Source organism: Alligator mississippiensis, chromosome 6 (genome assembly GCF_030867095.1).
Source record: "Alligator mississippiensis isolate rAllMis1 chromosome 6, rAllMis1, whole genome shotgun sequence".
Taxonomy (NCBI): domain Eukaryota; kingdom Metazoa; phylum Chordata; order Crocodylia; family Alligatoridae; genus Alligator; species Alligator mississippiensis.
Window position 1 is genome coordinate 59,648,398 of NC_081829.1, and position 22,628 is coordinate 59,671,025.

At 44.3% G+C, this 22,628-nt stretch overlaps 1 protein-coding gene across 3 annotated transcripts in view; it reads right to left on the bottom strand.

Moving 5' to 3' along the window:
- Positions 1–22,628, bottom strand: part of MICU1 (mitochondrial calcium uptake 1) — a 239,657-nt gene that overhangs the window by 199,939 nt on the left and 17,090 nt on the right. For all 3 annotated transcript variants that reach the window (XR_002089378.2, XM_006265068.3, XM_019484315.1), the window contains exon 2: positions 13,133–13,294. Coding sequence is in view for 2 of the 3 variants with exons in the window: in XM_006265068.3 (XP_006265130.2) it covers positions 13,133–13,294 (162 nt within the window). In the remaining variant the exon portion in view is untranslated. The remainder of the gene's footprint in view (positions 1–13,132; positions 13,295–22,628) is intronic.

Sequence of the window (22,628 nt, forward strand, 5' to 3'; positions counted from 1 at the left end):
CCCACCCCTCCTGAGCAGCCCCCACACAAGATCCCTGACACCCACAGTGCCCCCAGCAATTTCCCCACTCCTACCCACAGAACAACCCACATCCTTCCATATCCACCCACCCATCTTCCCCTATACCTCTTATCACCCCCTTTCTACAAACACCACATCCCCCATCACACACCCATCATGTATGATGTGTGCTTCTTGGTTTTCTTCAAACACATATAGGTATTTAGAATTTATTTTTTCATGATGATAGAAACACTGGTAGGCATCTAAAATTGGTTTAACATTGTAAATATACCAATAAAGCATTACCCAAAATCACTGTCTCTCTCTCGGGGGGGGGGGTGTGTGTGTGTGTGTGTGTGTGTGTGTGTGTGTGTGTGTGTGTGTGTGTGTGTGTGTGTGTGTGTGTGTGTGTTTTTTGTTTTAAATGTGGAAGAACATGGATTTTGGGGTATTTTAAAAATGGATTTGGGATGCTGCTGCAGCAGTCCAGCTGGCACAAGGGCCAGCGTCCCCAGGTACCAAGTGGCCAAGCCCCAGAAGCTCCAGAGAGCTAGTAGCCCCAAGCTGCTTACCAGGGCAGCTTTTTGTATGCATGGGGCCAGGACAGGGCAGATTTTTATACTGCTGGGGACAGCACAGATGCTTGCCAGGCTCTAGCTGCCCCTGGCTGCAGATCTGGGAGGAGCCAGGCAGGGTTATTTTGCCCCAAGTGGCACAGTTTGCTCCACACAAAGTGCATGTCCAAGCATATGCACTGAGGCAAAAAGCCCCGGCTCAAATTTGCACTGCTTCTATTTGAGCTGCTGCAAGCGCATGTGCGGACATGTCCTTAGAGTCCAAGGTGCACATGAAGCAAAAGGCTGCTGCAGAGGCTGAAGGTCAGAGCAAGAAACAAGAGACCATGTCTTCACTTTTCAAAAGGATCATGGAAAGCAGCTTGGCAAGGCGACAGGCAGCATTTTCCCTCATGGACGTTTTTGTGGTGACGAACATCCCACTGGAGAAACTCAATCACCCTAATTTAAAGGACTACCTGAACAAAACCCATGCCAAATATTGGAAGTTTTCCATGTGCCAACAAGTTTCACCAACACTATCTCCCTTTAGTGATCGCTTCACATGTACAGCTCACAAAAATTGCACTGGGAGAGTATAAATCCTTCTCCACTGTGGCCAATAAAGCCATCAACCTTCAAGATAACTACGGGCTGTACATTTTTATTTGTACCTGGGAGTTGGAAAGACTGGGACCTGCCTGCATTTCAAGGAGAGCCAGTATACCTCATGTTCAATTTTTCTACTATGTCTCAGGCCATACTAAAGGCAACTGTCAACTATGGCTTAGAATTTAACAAGATCTCAGCATTCCTGTCCGACATTGTACATGTGCGCAGCTTCCTATGATACACTCCAAGAAATGCTGCCCTATTCAGTTCATGTCATCTGCAATGCACACATTTTGTCTTTAGGAAGTGACATCTGGCACATGGAGTTCCCCAGTATAGATAGCTTTGTGTCCTCCTTCAAGCACCGTACAGACCATAAAGGCCCATTACAGGGAGTCTGTCACCAGTCAAAGTGGGGACTTGCGTGCCACTGTCACTACAGCCTGCGCTCACAAGATGGAATTTGTGGGTCAACACAGACTGTTACCATGCCAAGCATATGCAGTATTAGTATTTGTGAACTATGACCCACCACAGACACAAGCAACTGATGGATTTGATAAAGTTGAGTCAAAGACAGGGCATCATAAGAATTGTCAAGCTGTCCTCATGAAAACCAGTGAAAGGACTTGTTCCAGGCCATAGCTGTGAAGCTGAACCAGTACTGCCACCACAGCTCAGACAACCAGCTGCCTCCTTCCTTAGTGCTGTTCCACTTTGGACCCTAACCAGGTGCCTGTTCTGAGTCATGACCCTCAGCTACTGAAATCAATTCCTGGACAGCAGAAAGAACATGACAACAAAATGTGCTGCTTACATGAACTTTGTCAAAGACTGCTAAAAGCCTGTGCCTGCACCTGTATTTTGGGACTCTGTCTGTGACTGGTTTCCATATCTCTGCCCTGGCAAGACACTGCCTCACCATTCCAACAAACTCAGTGGACACCGAGCATACCATCTCAGTGTATGGGCAAGTGCTCACCCCACAAACAGAAAACATCTGCAGCTATTGCGGCTAGATGCAGCATGTTAGAATTTAACAGCTAGCATGAATTGCCTGTCAAGGTTAACATTTATTAAAGGATATAGTAAAACACAGTTGACTCAAGCATAGTTATAGTATTAGTTACAATTCATGTTGTGTATAGCTTTAATTTCATAACACATTTCAGTTTACAGTTTAACTAAATGCATAGATTGCTTAATAACGTGTCAATAAATGGCCGATTAAGCCCACAGAAGACATTGAGGGAAACATTATTAAACAATTAAGCTGCGGTTTTGGGCTACCTGGCAATCTGTGGGGAGGGGCAGGACAGGACCGCTGGGGCCCCTCAGGAGGTGCGCGTGTTGGAGTGGGGAGTGATCAGCTTGTGAAAATGGCAACCGGCCTTGCAATCTGCCTGTGAAATTGGATGGCTACCTCTTAAAGTTGGGTAAACCCCTAAGAATTACATACCTTCTCTGTATATTTAGTTACAGCAAAGCTAAAAAGAAACTAAAGCTGAGATGTTTAGCTGGGAATGGGAGAGATGCACTGGGGTAATCCTAAAAACCTGTTACCAAAGTAGTCATTACAGAACAATGTCTGGTACCTGCTACTGAGAAACTAGCAGATTCTGAAGACCCCATTACACCCTTAACTTTTAGAAAAAAAAAAATCTCTCCAGTCCTCCCAACCATATTTACTACTGGGTTTATTTTTGTTGGTTTTATTTTTTTATCCCTTCCCAAATCCATCTTTGGGTCCTTTTCTTCTGGTATTTGCCTTTAGTGTTGCTGTTATATTACTTCAAGCAAAAGCTGAATGAAGCTGACAGTTTGGGCAATTTGTCAGTTTCGCTTCTGCACCCAAGGTTCAAAATACCAACCTCTACCAAAGTCAAGATTGTTTTTATCATGCTGCCAAGGAACAACGGTAGAAGTCTACACACTCAGGAAGACATCTCTGCTTTAGCTCATTTTTGTTAAGATTATTTATGATCATGACTAAAAACCTGTTTTAAAATGTTTTGTTTTGTTTTGTACAATTTGGTAAGTAGAATATGGTTCTACTACCAAGACAGTTTCCCATTCATCAGTGGAGTGAATGGAATTTTCAGACGATGACTTTTACCACTTCCTTTATACTAAAGACACCCACCTAAGACTATTCAGTGAAACTTTAATAGCATTATAATTACCACTTCCATTTATGCTATATAGAAACCATATTTTTGTACCAAATTTTTACTGTTGAGCAGGCGCGGGTTATTATTTGGGCCTGGGGACCACATAAGCAGTTTTGACGAGTTGTCACAAGCTGGGTCAACTTTCCCCCTCATCCCCCTGCAACAACTCACCAAAACTCCCCATGTGGGATAGGGCTGCAGGCAGGCAGGGAACAGTGTTCAAGAGATCACAGCTCTACCCCCTCAGCCCTGCACTGTCCCACAATCTCATACCTGGGGGGGGGGGGAAGAGAGAGACAGAGACAGAGACAGAGAGAGCGAGGAAGGCAGGTGCTGCCTCAGCACGAGGTCCTGGGGAGCTGGCCCAGAAGTGAGGGGAAGACAAGGGGGTAGGAGGAGCAGCGCTCGGCCTGGGCAGTGAGGCCCACAGGGAATGAGCCCTACCTGCTCCTGCCCACATCCATCAGCACCAGTCCTGGCCAGTGCACACAGCTTACTAGTGGGTCCCAGTGCAGCTGCAGTTACCCAAGTGCTGCTCAACTCCCCTCATCCCTAGTCCTCCACCTTCTCCTACCCCTGCTGTGCTGCTCCAGTCAGGGACAAACCCTCAGCCAGGTGGATCCTGCACCAGCAGGTGAGCTCAGACTCCAGCTTTAACTCCCAGCTGGAGCCGTCTGGCTGAAGCTTCCTCCCTGCCTGGAGCAGTGGGGCAGGAACAGGAGGAGCTGCTGCTGGAGGCAAGGGGAGTTAAGCAGCACCCAGGCAATTGCAGCTGCACCAGAAGCAGCCCTGCCAGTAAATTGTGTGCACAGGAGGCAAAGGTGAAGAGCATGGCACAGGTTGCCCAGACGTTGCTTGGCCCCATGCAGAGCACTGCAGTCCAGATCCAATCAACTAGCAGGCATACCCTGCAGTTGGATTCAATTAGTTGGCAGGCCAGATCCAGCCTGCAGGCTGTATTTGCCCTCCCTCCCCTGCCATAAAGGATAAGCAGTACTGATACCAACCAGTGTTTCCTACCTCTCACATTCCATTTTGTGATATGGGAGAAAAGAAGTGCTTAAAGCCCATGTTACCATCTCACAAATTAGCCAAAGAATACCACTTGAAACACGTACTAGCTATATCCAAGACATCCATTTCTTTACGTGAGATTAACAACTGCTGTTTTTAACAAGCATTAGGCTATTCTGTCTCACGGTATATTTAACTATATTTTTGAAGAGCCAATGAGATTTTTGTATGAAAAAGACTAAATCTTTGAATTGTGTCAACAGCTATTTCCATTTGATGAATCAAACTTATTCTTTGTTCAGGACTATTCACCTAAAAATACCTGGTCTCCAGTCATCTCAGTAGACAATTTATTTTATTTTATGTTGGGGACAGGATCTAGACCAGGGGTTGGCAACATCTTTCAACAGTACCAACAAACACCTGCATCCTTGACTTGTAAGATATTGGTGTCCCAAGGCAGACAGCAGGGGACCAGCGAGGGGCCCAATCCTTGATGTGGCAGCACAGCCTCAGCCCCTTTCCTGCCATGTGCCCTGAGGCATTCATGCCAAGAAAAATACCTCCACATGCCATACACTGGTACCCAGAGGTAATCTACCCCTGATCTAGACACTGAAGTATGAGCTATTCCTTACCCACCATGGGGAGGAAAAAAAACCTGCCAAAGGATTTGCTTTTACACTCCAGTATGCAGAAATTCATATTGGGTGAAGGGATCCTGAAATGACTGCATTTAATTTAATTTATCCCCCATGTATAGGAAACAAGGTCATGATATAATGTAAGCACAGCATAACTGCAGAGCTAGCAAAGACCATCTCCAAATATGCAATTGTAGAGCTACTTTCAAATTCCAGGCAGTCCTTCCCTTTCCCACCCCTTCAGTAATGTAGAATGACCTCCAAATGTACACAAGTTTCTACTGTCCTGAAGACTGACACACAGGTAAGACAATCATGGAAGACAATCATTCTCGACTGCGAGGGATTGCCAAAGAGGAAAAGGATCAAGTGTCACGTTAGAGATCCAAGTCTGACAATGACAGCTACATCAAGCCAACAACAGGCTCTTAAATACCTTTCCATTTTTAATCTCTAGAAGACTGAACATTTTCAGGGTTATGGAAGGAGGAAATTCTGAGCTCTCAAAATCCTTCAGGATATGACAGCTTGCACATTACATGTTTTGTGCCATCATTTAAAAAACAAAACAAACAAAAACAACAACAAAACCTAACCTCAACACACAATGGCATTTTAAAATGACGTTACAACTGACAATATACTGAAAAGACACTAATGTGAGTGTCTCATTTAACAAACAAAGTACCATGGCTCCAAGTTTAGAACATCCAAGGTTAATCGGCATGCTAGAAACCACACACACCTTATTCATGTCACATACCAAAGACAACATACTATTTTATGATGGTAAAAGAAGCACAATGAAGAGTTCAAACCCCTCAGGAGACTCCCGCTTTGTAATACAGCAAGTACATTTGCTTAACTAACCGAAGGAAAAACAAGTATTGTATATCATCTCAACAATAAGTTAAATTGCCTTAACAGAAGTTTATGCCAAGAACCTTTGTAACTGTTCCCCACTTAAAAATACTCCCTTAGAGCCTACTAATCTTAATTTACTGTGTAATTGCTTATATACTTACATAAATCTATAAACCTTAATCATACACACATCCAACAGGAAATTCATATGTACACAGAAACAGAACAAGTCCTAACTTATTTCACTGCACTGTAAAAAATAAAAGTTGCCATTTCAACCATGATAAAACACTCTTATAGCAAACTTTTTCTATTAAAAAAAAAAAAAATCTCCAGTCTCGCATTGTTCCATTGCATGCATTATGCACACACTACTTAAATTATACAATGATTAGTTCAGGTACATTAAGGATAGGAAAGGGTGCACAACACATACGATTACAAATATTTGTATCCAAATACATTCATCTGAGGTTTTTTTTAAATTTGCCAAACCATCAGCAAGAACACACATTAACTGAACAGCGATTCTCGTAAAAGTGACTAAAACAAATTAGCACCATGTTATTTATCACTGTGCATTAAAAAGAATTAGGGGGTTTTGTGCTTTTGGTTTTTTGTTCTTTTTCCTAAATTACAGAAGTTCTCCTCTTTTATTTCATTCAAAAAAACACAGTTATAACAGATCATAGGCAGACATTTTATTTGTAGTGCTACATGCCCTTGCAGTGCTACAAGCAGTGATCATACACATGGTAGGACAGTCTGTAACACCATATGTAACCTAAAGTTACACAGCGCTGCAGAGCCTGGCTAGCTCCTTCAGCATTCCAGCTCCTCACCCTGCTCCTGATTCACAGGAAACTCAACTGCCCCAGGGTGAGGGAGCCAAGCTCTTATGTCACTACACCCTCTTGCTGCTCAGTGGAAGGCACGCCAAGCCCTCTCACATGCCCCATGCACTGCTGTATGGGTGTGCTCTTACATGGTCACTTGCAACACCAGTTCAGAGCATGCTGCCAGCAGCCAGGAGCAAACTAGTCTTTTCTCCCTCCAGGAAAGAGAAAGAAATCCAGCAGGCAATGAAGATAAGCCACAGAAACCAGGCTTTGTTTGCTGCTGAAATGTCAGCCTGGGAATACAACCAGAACTGGCAGCAGTGTCAAAACTGAAGTCCTGAAGGCCCAGTACAAAATAACCCAGGATGCCAACCAGGTGTCTGGCACATGAAGGGTCACCACCACATGTACTATAAAGGAGCGCTCTCACATTCTTGAGGGGGACCACTCCATTAAGCTGGCACACAACTTTGACATCATGTTGGCATGCCAATGTGACTAGGATTCCAGCACCTCTAAAGAGCCAGCAAGGGTGGAGGCACCCTGTGCCCTTTGTCCAGTCCCCCAGAAGTGGGTAGAGCCAGAGCAGATGGGGTACATGGTGTCCCAGGACTTGAATCTGGAGGCACAGCATCTTAAGTATCCAGCAATTCCAAGACAACACTCACTGAGGAGCTGGATACCATGAGCAATGATACTATGTCCTCCACCTCACAGCAGGCCCTGACAGCACTCTCACCACTGCAATGCCTCTGCCTCGCAAGCCATGGCCAACATTGACCATGCAAAGCCCCTCCCCCACAGTTCTACCACAAGTCTTCTCATCACTGCAGGCAACAAGCCTCTCCCTGGCACTCCAGGCAAATGTTTGTTCAAAGCTTTCAACTCACCCTTGCAGCATGGGACCCTCAAGCAGTCCAACACAGCCTTTGCCTGCAACCCGGTGCCACAACACCCACTGTTTCAGACCCAGTAGCAAGGAAGGACAGCAAGGGGTCCAAGACACAGTAGTCCCTCTTAAGTCCCACTGCACCAGCATTGCAGTCAGAGAGCACTGACCCATGGCCTCACCATGACTCTGGGGAGGAAGGCCACTGGAATAGGGTGTGGCCCCAGGCGGTGGTGGTACAGGTGTCCAGAGGTTCAGGATAAACTTGGAAATATAGCAGCCACCTCTGACTTGGGCATCTCCACCCTGTACCAGGGAGGGCAGGATGAAGTAAGCAGCAAAGCTGGGGCAGTGCCCACCGCACTGGATTGTAGGCTGGTAGAAACTGCAAGCGCTGGCATCTCTGGTTTGTCCCCAGAGTACCCAGATGGCTGCCAAGTACCCCATGAAACTGTACTCCATCCCTTCCCCTCCCCTTTTCCAGAAGGGAAATATTTGAGTGATAACTGAAGGGACATCATGTTGATCAGTCAAGGGGACAGTTCCCTTGATTCTGGGTAATCAGAGGAGCCCAATTAATGGGGCACTTAATATCTTGTCACTGCAGGACACTAATGGTTTATTGCTTGGTGGGGCAATCCCCAAAAGAAACTTCTCCCCATCCCTTGCCTCCTTTCCCCTTGACCCAGCCGGCACAAAGACTATGTCCCACTCTTCCATGGGGGACTCCTGCCCCAGCAGCCCAGGGGTTAGGGTGACAAAGACAATAAATGTTCCGTTAACCAGTGCTTGGGTGCTGATAACCAGTTCAGGAATTTGCCTCAGAGTTGGTTTTTACTGTTCTTAATGTTTAATAAACACAACCATTTAACAAATAATAAAAAAAGTCCCGAGACTTCCTTGAGCTCCTACTCTCTCATAACCTCCCCCTACAACCCTGTGTCCAAGAGTCCTGGAAGGTGGTCTCCCAACATTTTCCTCACAATCACGCTCTGGCAGTTGTACCCTGGGTGCATAGGTTCAGGTACAGACACACCATGGCTAGCCTCAAGACACTGAGCTTCCTGTATCCAGGTATAATGGAAAACCTCTCCCTTGGCCTCACATAATTTAATGCCTCTGCCTGTGTCCCACACAAAGCAGGGGAAGTACTGACATCTTTAAGTGGGAAGGACCTCCATGGCCCTCCAGTGCACCTTGGAGATTCTCAATGGCATACTCCACCAGCATTCAGCTTCTGCTGAAGCAGTATTTACAATACTCCTTCATATCCAGGCAGCCCATATACAGCTTCATGATCCAGGGAAAGAACACATAAGGCAAGTCACCAACTGGTGGGGAAGGAAGAGGGAGAGGGCTGTCACTCCCCTTATCTCAATGCTTGGAGGTGGGGACCTGTATAATATATATATATATATATATATGCATGCAGATGTTCTGCTACCACTGCTCATCATCCAAGGTCCCCAGGACAACACATTTCCATCAATTGTGCCTCATGCTCCATGCCCAGAAGTCCCGGTATTTAGTCTGGAAGTGTTCCCAGAGCAGCCCAGTCTCCAAGGTGTCACATGTGGCTTCATCAAGTAATTGATGGAAGTCACTCATCATGGTGTCCTGTGACCAGTGGGGTCCCCCAAGGCTCCATCCTTGGACCCATACTGTTCAACATCTTCATTAATGATGTGGACACTGGAGTCAGAAGCGGACTGGCCAAGTTCGCCGATGACACCAAACTTTGGGGCAAAGCATCCACACCAGAAGACAGGCGGGTGATCCAGGCTGACCTGGACAGGCTCAGCAAGTGGGCGGACGAGAATCTGATGGTGTTCAACGCCGATAAATGCAAGGTTCTCCACCTTGGGAAGAAAAACCCGCAGCATCCTTATAGGCTCAGCAGTGCTATGTTGGCTAGCACTATGGAAGAAAGAGACTTGGAGGTCACCATTGACCACAAGATGAACATGAGCCTGCAGTGCGATGCCGCGGCTAGTAAAGTGACCAAAACGCTGGGTCGCATCCATGGATGCTTCTCAAGCAAATCCCGGGACGTCATTCTGCCCTTGTACTCGGCCTTAGTGAGGCCGCAGCTGGAGTACTGCGTCCAGTTTTGGGCTCCACAATTCAAAAAGGATGTGGAGAAGCTTGAGAGAGTCCAGAGAAGAGCCACGTGCATGATCAGAGGTCAGGGAAGCAGACCCTACGATGACAGGCTGAGAGCCCTGGTGCTCTTTAGCCTGGAAAAGCGCAGGCTCAGGGGTGATCTGATGGCCACCTATAAGTTTACCAGGGGTGACCACCAGTATCTGGGGGAACGTTTGTTCACCAGAGCGCCCCAAGGGATGACAACTAGGTCGAATGGTCATAAACTACTACAAGATCGTTTCAGGCTGGACATAAGGAAGAATTTCTTTACTGTCCGAGCCCCCAAGGTCTGGAACAGCCTGCCACCGGAGGTGGTTCAAGCACCTACATTGAACACCTTCAAAAGCAAACTGGATGCTTATCTTACTGGGATCCTATGACCCCAGCTGAGTTCCTGCCCTTTGGGCAGGGGGCTGGACTCGATGATCTTCCGAGGTCCCTTCCAGCCCTAATGTCTATGAAAAAAAATCTATGAAATCTTCATTGTCCATGCAGCCATGGGTGGTCACGAGCAGGTAACAGAGCTCAAGGACACAGTTTCCCAGGACCACAGTTGCATCAGCACCACAGTGCACAATGCTGTACTCTAGCCTGCACACAAGCTCAACAAGCTACCAGTAGAAATTCTAGTAGTTCCAAACTTCTCCGTAAGAAGCCCGACATATGCAGGAGGTAAGGATCCATGCCAGAAGCCAAGCAAAGTTGGCAAACCTTTTACAGTCTAAACTGACTGTGTGTAGTGGCTCTACACCTCCTGGTAATATGGCAAAAAGGGGGTAGTCCCTGGGTGGGGAACCAGTTACTGTTTTGTTCTCAGCACTCAGCTGTCCTCAGGGACCTCCAGAGACCAAAGCTCCTACAAGGAACTCAATACACCTGGCCCCTTGGCTACGTAATGCCAGTAGTGCCTGCTGCTGACCTGCTTTGTAGTGCAAAGGACAAGCTACCCCTTGTAGCATGTGGATACACATGTCATACTACACATGAAAGTCTATACATGTCATTTAAAAACAGTCCTTTGGATATTTCAAAAGCTAACAATCATCAATGTAAGCCATTTTCTACACCAATACAACTTGCCATTTTAATGGCTATTCAACTTAATTTCTTTTCTAATTTGAAAATTTTAAGTAACCCATCAGATAACACCACAAAAAGCATAATTGAAGCACACTTGTAGAAAACACAGAAATCTTTTAAAGTGTTATATAGGAAGCAATTTACATCTTTAAAAGATTTCCAAGACTTATGACTTTACAAACCAATCTGGCATCATCTCCTATGTGAGGATGTTAAGAAAATGACACAGGGGGAAACAAAGTCAAAACAAGTTCACATGTCTAGGATTATTAACTTAGGGAATTGCAAGTCATACTACTGCATATATACTGCTGCAAAACCTCCATCTGGTCTTGTCAGCTCTCTCAGGTTAAGGAGGTCAGGCCCAATCATAACTTCTTTGGCGGTCTCCACATAACATAGGTGTTGGAGGAATAAGATCTAATGTTTTCTTACATCAGTACTGAACCAATGCTATAGCATAACAATAAAGCAGCTCTGTGTTGCTGGAACACCCATTCTGCAGAGGAGATAAAACAGACTTGACAACTGGATTTTGTTTTGCTTTTTAAACTCAGCGTCATTCTCTACACAAAAGTAGAAGTGTTCATCCTAGTTTTCTAGGGAAAAGTCTGATTTATGATATTACGATCTGCCCAATTAAAATATTCTCAGCATAGTTTTAAATGGAGAAATTAATCACTTCCCTGACAGAGAAAGCAATGTGTAATGGTATAGTCATTCTTGTTATTGTCAAAGAATGTCTGAAGTCTTCCATCTCACTGATAACAGCATGATTGTGTCTAGAGTCTGTCAAGTGCCTTGGGGTCCGTCAAATTGAAAGGCACTATATAAATGGAGATTAATAGTAATATACAACATCGGAGGAGGCTGATGCATCACAGGATTTTTTTCTAGTTCTTGTTAACTCCTTTTAACAAGCATAAGTCTTGCCAATTATAGGAATGGTAACATTAATTAACAACATTTTCCATTTGTATTAAGTAGCCTCCTATAGCCAGAAAGCAGTATGGAACACTTAAGTGAAATCTCATCATTATAAATTATGGGAGGTTACTAAAGCAAAGGGAGGCCAACCTACCTACCACAGTAGAAATAAAGTGTGTAATAAACAACATTAAATATTAGGAATGAAAATAAGCTAAGTTCTCAGTGATGCCACCACCTTTGGACTCCTAGTAATTGCATGGTCACAAGTTTGAGCATACAGTAATATACTGAAACCAAGCTGCTTTTGCATTTAATTAAGATGAAGAAATCTTATTGCTTACTTCATCTAGAAGAAAGAAAAGTGCCAAAGTCAAGTGGAGTTAACCTAACCTTGCTTGCTTCCAGACACTGTTACAATATACTTGATGATATCTTATGCTGGTCACATAGGCACAAAGACTGGCATATTTGATGCTCATTAACTAATCTGTAAACCTACTTGCAGCTTATTGCTGAGAGAGGTGCCCCATGCTAGCTTTCACTGAAAAACATTAGCTTGAAAAGCACAGAGCAGTGATTCTCAACCAGGGTGCCACATAATCCTGGGTGCCTTGAGATCCTTTCAAGGGTGCCACACAGCACCTCACAGTGCTGTTAGGTGTACAAACACGATCTACAAGATAAACCCGGAGATAAATCCACAGCTGTGGTCTTTGAGTTCTCTGTAACTGAAAGAACGCTCTACTATTTTTTATTTTTTTTTTTTCCCCTTACAGAGAAAAGGAGAGTGAAGAACTAAGAGCCAACACTTCTCAACCGGTGCCTCAAATCTATCCAGGGGTGTCTAGTCTAAAGAGGTTGCGAACCACTGTCAGAGAGAAACCAATACAGCATGAAACTTCATTAAATAAATCCATATTGGAAAGACTTTTGGGAAATAAGTGAAAGCATGTTTTAGATAGATTGTGCCAGCATTAGAGAATCTACTACTCTGCAGTCTACAGGGAAGGAGGGTGTGATACAGCTCCATAAACTTACCATAGCTTAAGAAAGGGCAGCAACATCTGAAAACCCCAAAGGGATCATGTCAAGTACATCTGTGTGATCACAGAACAGACTCGGTCATAAATCTGTCAGTCTTCCAAACCCCACAGAACGTAACTGTTACATCTGGAAGGTGGAGCCCAACTGTACCCACCCAAAAGGCACTCTCCTTTGCATAGAGTGGAACTGTAGCAGAAGAACTGCCTTACAAAGTTTGCTGTTACTCCTTTGGTCAGGGTGATATTGATTTCCAAGTAGTTTCTTTGGGGGTATTGCTCTAAAAAGAAAGCAGCAGCAGGCGTTACTCAAGAAACAAGTTGTAATGACATCCAAGTCCCCTTACCTCTTCCACAACAGTCCAGCACTTGCTGTTGCTGCAGTGGTTCCTATAAAAGCTGCCAACATAAGTCTGTGCCTGCTCCTGGTGCGATATACCATTCCATGATGACGACGCAAAACCACTGTTAGTCCCGCTACTGCAGGAATAAGTCGAAGGCGTAACATCCTGTAACATACAAAGACAAAAGTTACTACAATAAGAGTGACCTGGTGAGCACAGTAATGCAAAGCCAATTTATTTTCATTAATGTTCATTGTCCTTTTAAACCAGGGTGTCCTCCAAGCCAAAGAATTCCGTATCTCATTCCCATTGTAGTCCAACTCGCAAAGGTCAAACTTTTCAAGGACTGCCAACCCAACAAACAAGTTACCGATACAATCGAACAAACAAACAAACAAACAAACAAACAAACAAACAAACAAACAAACAAACAAACAAACAAACAAACAAACAAACAAACAAACAAACAAACAAACAAACAAACAAACAAACAAACAAACAAACAAACAAACAAACAAACAAACAAACAAACAAACAAACTCTTCTCCTTCCTACACTAATAGGTGCACCATTTCAATACTCATTTAGGGGGATTCTTTGCTAGAAACTTTACTTATCCACCAATCAGTTTCTTATGGAGACTAGACAAGCTGATGACCAAATCATGGTAATTCCACTTTGCTCCCAAGTTGATGGTAAGCCTAAGGCAAGAAACACAAATAAATTGCCCCCCCTTTTATTTGAAGAGCTAAATTATCATTATTTAGCTCTCATTTCACCACAGGATAAAAAGTGAGCACATAAGCAGTTACTGAAAAGCAAATGATGCATGGCAAGATCCTGTTCACATTTTCCTGTGATAAGAATTGTTCCTATGTCCATAACCTCTCTCACATTGATCCTTCACATATTGTGGTCCAACTAGGTACACATTTAAGTTTTTACTAACAAGGAAGAAATAGGCTACACAAACAAGTATATTGCAGCAATCATTTACAAGTTCTTTGGAAATAAAGCTACTTCATACCGAGAAGTTTTACTTAATGAGTTGTTCTAAATTGAAGACATAACTTATTTTCACAAGCCTGGCCAATGTCCTTTTCTCCTCCTAAAACTCAGCTGCCTACTTAGGTGTTCTTACAGCAGTTTTAACTCATCTAAGCCCCCCAAAACAGTGCATCCTTTTAACGTAGCATCATTTTTCACAGAAAAAAAAAAAATGGACCCTAGAAACACTGCAAAAGAATTAAGTTCATGGTGCCTGACAAATTCAGTTTTAGATGGCAAACTAAAAGACTGGCAGAAGGCAGGGTAGATTTGCACCATGCAGACAAAAGCATAAAACTTTTGCAAGCCTAAGCAAACTTCCACAGGTGCTAAAAGATTAACATAATTAAATTTCACCAAAAGTCAGGGGACAATAATATATTTTAAAACTCAAAGAAGCTAAGGCAAGGTAGGACCACAGGGACTAATATTTTAAAACTGATTTGCCAACTAGCCTACTGCTTTATATTTAGGACTTAACTTGCAATAAAAGGCAAACTTGAGGAACTAGAACAGGGGTGGGCAAAATGTGGCCCAGGGGCCGGATGCAGCCCACCAGGCCATTCTATCTGGCTCGTGGGGCCCTTAAAAAAAATTAGAAAATAAATATTTATCTGCCCTGGGCTGCCCGTCATGTGGTCCATGATGGCTTGCCAAAACTCAGTAAGTGGCCCTCTGCCCAAAATAACTGTCTGCCCCTGAACTAGAACATCTGCAAATACAATATATGCTTCACTGCAAAGGGTGATCATGTCAAGAAAAATGGAAGGTTTAGCTACATATCTGCTCATTATTGAAGTTGCAAAATGAAAATATTTCATCTGAGAATAAGACAACTACAGGAGATACTGGTAGAAATAACAACAACAAAAACCAAACACAAAAAGAGGGACTCGGAATTTTGCAAACTCAGAAAACAAACTTTTAAAATTAGAAGAGAAAGACAATCTTATAAAAGTGTTAAGACTTACTGTGGTAAAAGACCACATCAACTGATACCCCCATTAACATCCTAAATGAATCAATCCATTATATAGCTCAAAATACGAGAATCTTTAATGCATTTTCATGGAAAAGGTTTGCTGTTTAAAAAACAAACCAACTTAGTCTTATATTCTTCCTCTTGGCTTTCCATTCTGTCACCTGTAAGTCAGTCTGAAGTGATGCATATCTACCCTGCCTTTTGTTATTTGTTTGTCACTGCCCATTTATGGAAAGTTTGAAGTTATATATGTACACAATTTATCTATCTATGATACATAAATAAATTGTATATATCTAAAAAAGACAAAGCCCAAGGAAAAATTTAAGTTACGTGTGTTTCTGTAAGTGACACAATTTATATCAGAGAGAAAGAGAAATCACAACGTTTTGTGAATTGAAGTTCACCTCGGAGGCTGTGAAAGGGCAGCACAACATACAATATAGAAGTGGAGTAATTAGAACACAATAGATGGGAAAGTAGCAGAGCAGGGGTCCTGCGAGAGGCATCCAGGCAAAGAACCCATTGGAATACAGGGGTCACAAAAGCTAATCCAAGTAATGGGATAAGAACATGTGGTCCCATAATATGACTGGCCTATCATTACAAAAACCAGTATTTAAGCTTGTGTTTGCACTACTTATAATACAAGTGCTCTGTAAAGACTAACAAATGTAGGAAAGTCAGTTGTTAGAATATTCACTATATAGCAATTGCCAGACTGAGTTTAAAGCGGGTACTTTCCACACTAACTCCCTGTTTTAACTGAAAGTCAGTCTCCCAGAGAGGAAAAAAAAATGTGCACCTTGCAGACTGAAAGTTTCCCCTGCTTTCATCAACAAGATTGCCAACTTGCATCAGTTGACTGCAAGTCTCATTATTATTTGGTGTTTTCATAAAACTAGAGGTATGCCAATACATCAGTCCGATACAAAGCAAGTTCTTTCTCTCCGTATATATATATATATATATATATATATATATATATATATATATATATATATATATATATATATATATATATATATATATATATATACACACATACATATATACATATATACACATACATACACACATATACATATACATACACACACACACACACACACACACACACACACACACACACACACACACACACACGCCTATCCATAATGCTTTTGGCCAACTGTGCATACGCCACCAAGAGCACAGGCAGCAACTGGCTGCGCAGGCCCAAGTTTCAGCCACTCTTAGGGAAGTTTGTGGTGGCGGCAAACATGCCCCAGCTGCCCAAGCAGTGGGTCTTCCCCATGCCTCCCTCCCTGAGGGTGAAGGGGGGAGGGGAGGGCCTGTGGTAGCACCCCCCTGCTGCCCCCCAGAACAACCAGCAGGAGGGGGAGGTGACAGGCAGGGAAGGAGGGAGGCTGTGCAGGCTGAGATGGGTGTGGGGCAGGGGAAGGTGAAGGGGGCCAGGCAGCAGGGCAGCTGTTGTTGGGGCCGGGCAGCAGAGCAGGAAGGGAGGGAGGCTGTGCAGGCTGAGGTGGGTATGGGGAAGGTGAAGGGGGCCAGGTAGCAGGGCAGGAAGGGAGGGAGGGAAGTGGGGAGGGTCAACACTGGCAGTCATCCATCCCCACCACTGCCCAGCCCCAACAACAGCTGGCAGGGATGGGGAGGCAGTGGAGAGGGAGGGAAGGGAGCAGGGAGGGGAGGCAGGGGAAGCCACACTGCAAGGTGGAGGCAGATGGAGGGAGGGAGTTCCAGCACCGGAGGGAGTCTGATAAATAACCATGCATACGTGCAGCCGCAGCACACAGGCAGTGAGGAGCATAGCTCAGCAGCATAGAGACCTTCATGCAGCTGGTAAGTCTGGTGTGGTGGGAGGGGACGGGGAGGCAGAACAAGGCCCCTGCAGTAAAGGTGTGGGGTTGGGCACATGCGGGACAGAGGCGTGGCTCATCAGGGGGGGCATGGGAAAAGGAGGGAGGGGGCAGTTCCCATGACTGTGCATGGCTTGTTCGGTGCTTGTCTGGAGGCTCCAGCCACTGTTCCAGGAGGGCATGGGGGAGAGGGAGCATGTGCCCCCACATCTGCATGGGGCAAGCTGGGGCCGGGCTCTTCCTGGCTGGGTAGATCCAGGGGCATATGCCCCCCCCACCTCGCACATGCCCTCCTGGATGAGCAGCAGGATCCACCAGACGTGCACCGGACAAGCCACACGCAGTGGCAGGAGCCACCCCCTTCCCATGCCTCCCTCCCTACCCCCATGAGCCGCGCCTCCATCCTGTGCCTACCCTAGCCCCAGCCCGCAGCTGCAGCCCACCCCGCACTGCGCAGATGTGGGGTGCACAAATCCCCCAGCCCTTTGCAGCTCTGTCCCACGCCCCTCCCAGCCCTGGCTGGTCAGTGCCTACCCCAGCCCCATGCTCTCCCCCATGGCAGGGGCCTTGATCTGACCCCCCACACCCCTTCTACCACACCAGACTTACCAGGTGGATGCAGCTCTTCAAGCTGAAGAGCTACTATTGGAAATCGGACTGGTACCGGCTGATATGCCTCCTTAGAAATCAGCTATTGGTATCAGCTCCAAAAATCTCTATCAGTGCACCACTACATAAAACCACAGCTCCTGGAATCACAATTGCTTGAGAAACTATGTTTATTTTTAAAAAATTAACATGTTTTTGCCCTTACGGTTGCAACAAAAAAGCTTGAAAAGAAAACCTGAAACATGTTTTAAGTCTAACAACAGATAACAATTTTGATGATTTGAGACTCGACTCATTATTTTAATGCTTACAGTTAGAAATACTGAATTTCTTTGTGGCACAAAAGCAGGTGAAGTTTCCCTTTTGAACAAAATATTAAACCTTTGAGTCACTGCAAATAGAGACCTTCAACTATAATTAGTTATTGTGATGTTCCAATATAAATCATGCAACAAACCACTGTTATGTGAAACAGACACTCTCTCTCTTCTATAATGTTGGCAGCTTTAATGTATACTTCTATCTATGAGCCCTAATCACAGCTGCACTTTGAATTAAATGCCACATACAAATGTGTGTTGGGGGAGGCGGGAGGCAGGAATTTTCCTAGGTCAGAGATAGTATCTTTGGTAGACAAATAAAAGAAGATTACAATGCAGTTACCTGCATCTCCCTGAAAATGAATCCTTTTCACTAGCAGGGGAAGAAAATTTTACATTTTAAAGTTATGTTCTTGTTTTAAAGTTATGTTCTTGTTTAAGCTTCAATCATTTCTCTATCATTAACTGTGAGCTGTATAAGCAAGATTCACTCCTTAGAAGCTTATATTTTTAATGTTAACTATATGTAATACAATATGCTAAACAAACATTCTTTAAACATTAAATTGACCTAATGTATTTTTCCTTTAGAGCCCTAAAAATATATAGAACTAGGTAGTTACTCAAGTGGTTTAAATTAATAGAGTTCTTGGCTTTCCTATGTTATCACCTGTTTCATACTTTTCACCTTTGATGTCTATTGAACCCCTACATGAAGGGCACTCAGAAACAATAGCAGGAGTAGTGCAGAAAATAAAGTATTATAAGAACGATCTGTTTCTGCATGGAAGCAGATGACAGGAAGAGAACAAACTGTTCAGAAGTTCATACTTGAAACTTTGGTGGTCAGAGATTGAGGACATCTCTATGACACCAGTTCCCCATGCCAGATTGGACCTTTGTGGCCCATGGGCCATAGGTTGCACACAGAGGCAGTCTTCCACTTCGAACACTTCAGTAAAGTTTCCCACACATTGTGCTCAGTCTCAGGAGCACTTTGGCACTGCTCCAAGTAGCATCACAGTAAGGCATTCCCTCCTGACTCTACTCTGTTTGGGGTACCTCTAACATGGAGGTTAACATCCCAAGAAAGGGAACTTGTTGGCAAATACAGCATTGCTCCAAAGACATTATCATAATTTTGGTAGTAGCCTAAATGGAGTACAGCAGATGCTTCACTATGCTGATTAAAAAAAATTAAAGAGTAAGACCAATTAAAAATACATTAGAAAAAATGTATTTAAGTTTAAATCAACTCTGGAACACTGGACGTCAGGGTTTTGGGTTTCTATTCCTGACCCTAAGAGCAGGCTGGGAATAGCCATCTGTTGGTTCCAGACAACAATCATTCCATAAGACCCACCCCGACTTTTGGGTCCTCCACAGGAACTAAACCCGAGGGCCAAGGAGGCAAAACAATGAGCGTTTACATCACAAACAAAAGGACTTGACCACAGAGGCCTAGCTCACACTACATGGTTCTAGCAACAATGTAGACACAGTCAGTTTTGCCAGCTTCCCTCCAGTGGCAGGACACCAACTTTCCAACCACTGCCTTCCAAATAGGAAGAGACATGTGGATGCACCCACACTTTCTGCCAGCTGTTGTAGCCTCTCCACCAGTTACTCTTCCCAGCATGCACTTTGCACCAATTAGCGCAACTCCTGGAACGGAACCACCCAGGTGTGCACGTGCTCCAACAGGTTGGCTGTAGTCAGCTGGCAGAACTGCTTATTTGACATGGTCCTTCTGAAAAATGGCACAAGGAAGTGGAAAGTGATAGCTCTTTGTTAAATTAGAACCCAGGCCTCTGTTCCAAGATCTGCCTGTAGTAACCATGCACAATTATCCACAAAACTGAGGAATAAGTTACTTTACCACAAAAAAGGTTTGAAACTCAGACTCATAAGGGCTGTGAAGTGCCCGGAAATGAGAGTAAATCACAAAAGGAAAATGCCAGGACTAGAGCTCATGATCTTTAAGTTTGTAAATCAATGCACTTTCCATTAGGCCAGAGGCCACAATCTAAGTCATACTCTCCCTGCCCCCCCCCCCCCCCCCCAATTCATAAGAAGGCTTTTTCATCATTACAAGACTGAATGATATACGCACCCCCCAAAACAAACAAACAAACTTTATCCCCATAGAAAGGTCAGGAGCAGCTGAGGATAACTACTTGCTGGCACACAACACTTGGTCTGCAGCAGAGAGACACCACCTAGAATCCTACGGTGCCTATACATGAGGACGGAGGCTGCTCCGATGCACTGGAATTCTAGCATGTCAGAGGAGACTCAATTAATCAAGTCTGCTGGAGTGTGGCAATTACTGCGCTCCAGCAGCCTCCTGCGTCTTGTGTTTCAGTGTCCCCATGTTTAAAAACGGCAGCTGGGGCACTTGAAAGGAAGCTCGTTTAAAGAGCTTGAATTCAAGTACCCCTGCCACCATTTTTAAGTGTGGGGATACTGATACATGAGATGCAGTAGCACTTTAGTTACAGCAGCTCTCAGAGCTGCTCTAATTAAAGCACCACTCCCCCACCCCTGGAGCACGTGGAGAAGTGCCCACAAAATCTTAGCAATGCTATCCTGGAGCTTCTGGCAAAGAAGAACCCAATATGTTATGCATAATCTATAAATGGAAGTGGAAGGAAGTGAAATCAAGGAAAGGGTGGAGTCAAGACAGACAGGAAAAGACAAACTGAAGCTGAAGATTAGTAGCTCCAATAGCAGCCTTATGGTTGCTTACATTGATAGACTTCAGACATGATCAATTTGGTATCTCAAGCCCTTTTCCCAAAGCCAGCTTGAATATACAAAACTCCAGTGGCACTACTCATTAGCTTAAGATTATGCACATGCTTAAGCATTTGCTGAACTGGAGATTTACTTTTTGGGCCAGAAGTCAGAACTGTGAGGGAACACTTCCAAATGTTTGATACAGCTATCTAACTAATGCAGTAACGCCAATTCCTCTTATTTGGAGAGACGAGGCCACTGCAGTAGAGGAACTATAAAGGAATGCTTAAAAATGAAATCCTGAATCATCAACTCCTCTGCATTCAGTCATACATTAGAAAATATTTTACAGCTTCAATACAGTCAATACTGTGACTCCCTACTGTTTACTTTATATAGTCTTGCACATCACAGGAAACTCAAGACATGCACCTTATTTTTGGAAGGCATAACACAAGAGGGAAAACAAAGATTTGTTCCAGTCATGGCTAACATTGACAGTGGCCAGGAAATGTGATATCACAGAAGATAGTCTGGATGAGGTAGCAGAACAGCTACTCCCCAGTAAATAATAAGTGTTGCTTCCACACCTGCAGCCTCATACTACAGACTTCATGTAACAGCAAGCTTGCTCTCACCCAGCTAAATTGTAGCTTCAGGCACAAGCTAGTCCTTAGCCAGCAGCAACTGCAGCTACAAGAGGGTTAAACAACTCAACCCGTTTTGCTTGCTGGGGAGAGAAAAGGAACCACCTTGGCAGCCACTGGAGCTCAGTGTCTGCTTGCTTCTATTTCTCCCCATTTCTATACCAGCAAAGAAAGTCACCTTAAGACATCCACCCCATTTTTGGAGGGCTGATTTTGAGGAAGTGGGTGCATGTCATATGCGAGTACATATATCATATAACACTGCACCTCACAGTTAAAAATGATGGGCACCCCACCAGGAACTGCCATCTAACCTTGCAGACCCAAATGCAATTCTTAAACATGATTCTAGTAATAGGGCTAGAGTGATGTAGCTCTGATAGTCCAGAAAACACGTCAAAAGCAGGGTTTGGGTACATTGCAAAGCAAGTAATGAGTTTCCAGTTTTATATCTTTCCGTTTAGTGAAGATCCAGGTATTTATGCAGAGTGTATATTGTTCACTTCAGCTGTTTTACAGCCAGGCACACTCCTACACAATAGGCTGTAACAGCTGTTTAGAAGGTTACCCCTTGTCTATTTTAAGGTTTCTTATTAAACAAGGATCAAAAAAATCTTTATAGTGGCATCCGAAAGTGACAACCAGAGTAAATCTGGATCAAATTTGTGCACGACACCAAGTTGGGTAGACCTGGGTAAAGGGCTAGGATTCAGAACGACCTGGATAGACCAGAAAAGTGTTCTGCAAATCAACCAGATAAGATTTAACAAGGACAAGTGCAAAACCCTGCACTTGGGACAGTAAAACTGCACGTATAAATACAGACTGGGAAATGACTAGCTAGGCTGCAGTACTACAGAGAAGGACCTGGAGTTTACAGTAGATCATAAGCTGAATGAGCCCAGAGTGTGCTCTTGTTGCAAGAAAAGGCAAACAGCATACTGGGTTGTATTAGCAGGAGTGTCACTTTCAAATCAAGGAAGTGACTCTTCTGCTCTGGTGAGGCCTCAACCTGGAGAACTGTATCCAATTTTGGGCCCCCAACATTTCAAGAAAGAAGATGTAGACCAGCGGTCTCCAATCTTTTTAAGGTAGGAGATGACTTTTGGAATGTAACAGCAACCCAACACCTACCGTGTGATGCCACCCCACCCCCTCTCCTGCCCAGCAGGAAAGTCTGTGGGGAGGAAAAGGAGGGGCAGATCGAGGAAGAGAGAGAAATAATTATTTGAGGGCACACCCTCCCAGTAGGTAGAGTCTGTAGGGGAAGGGCTGTGGAGAGGGGGGCAGAAT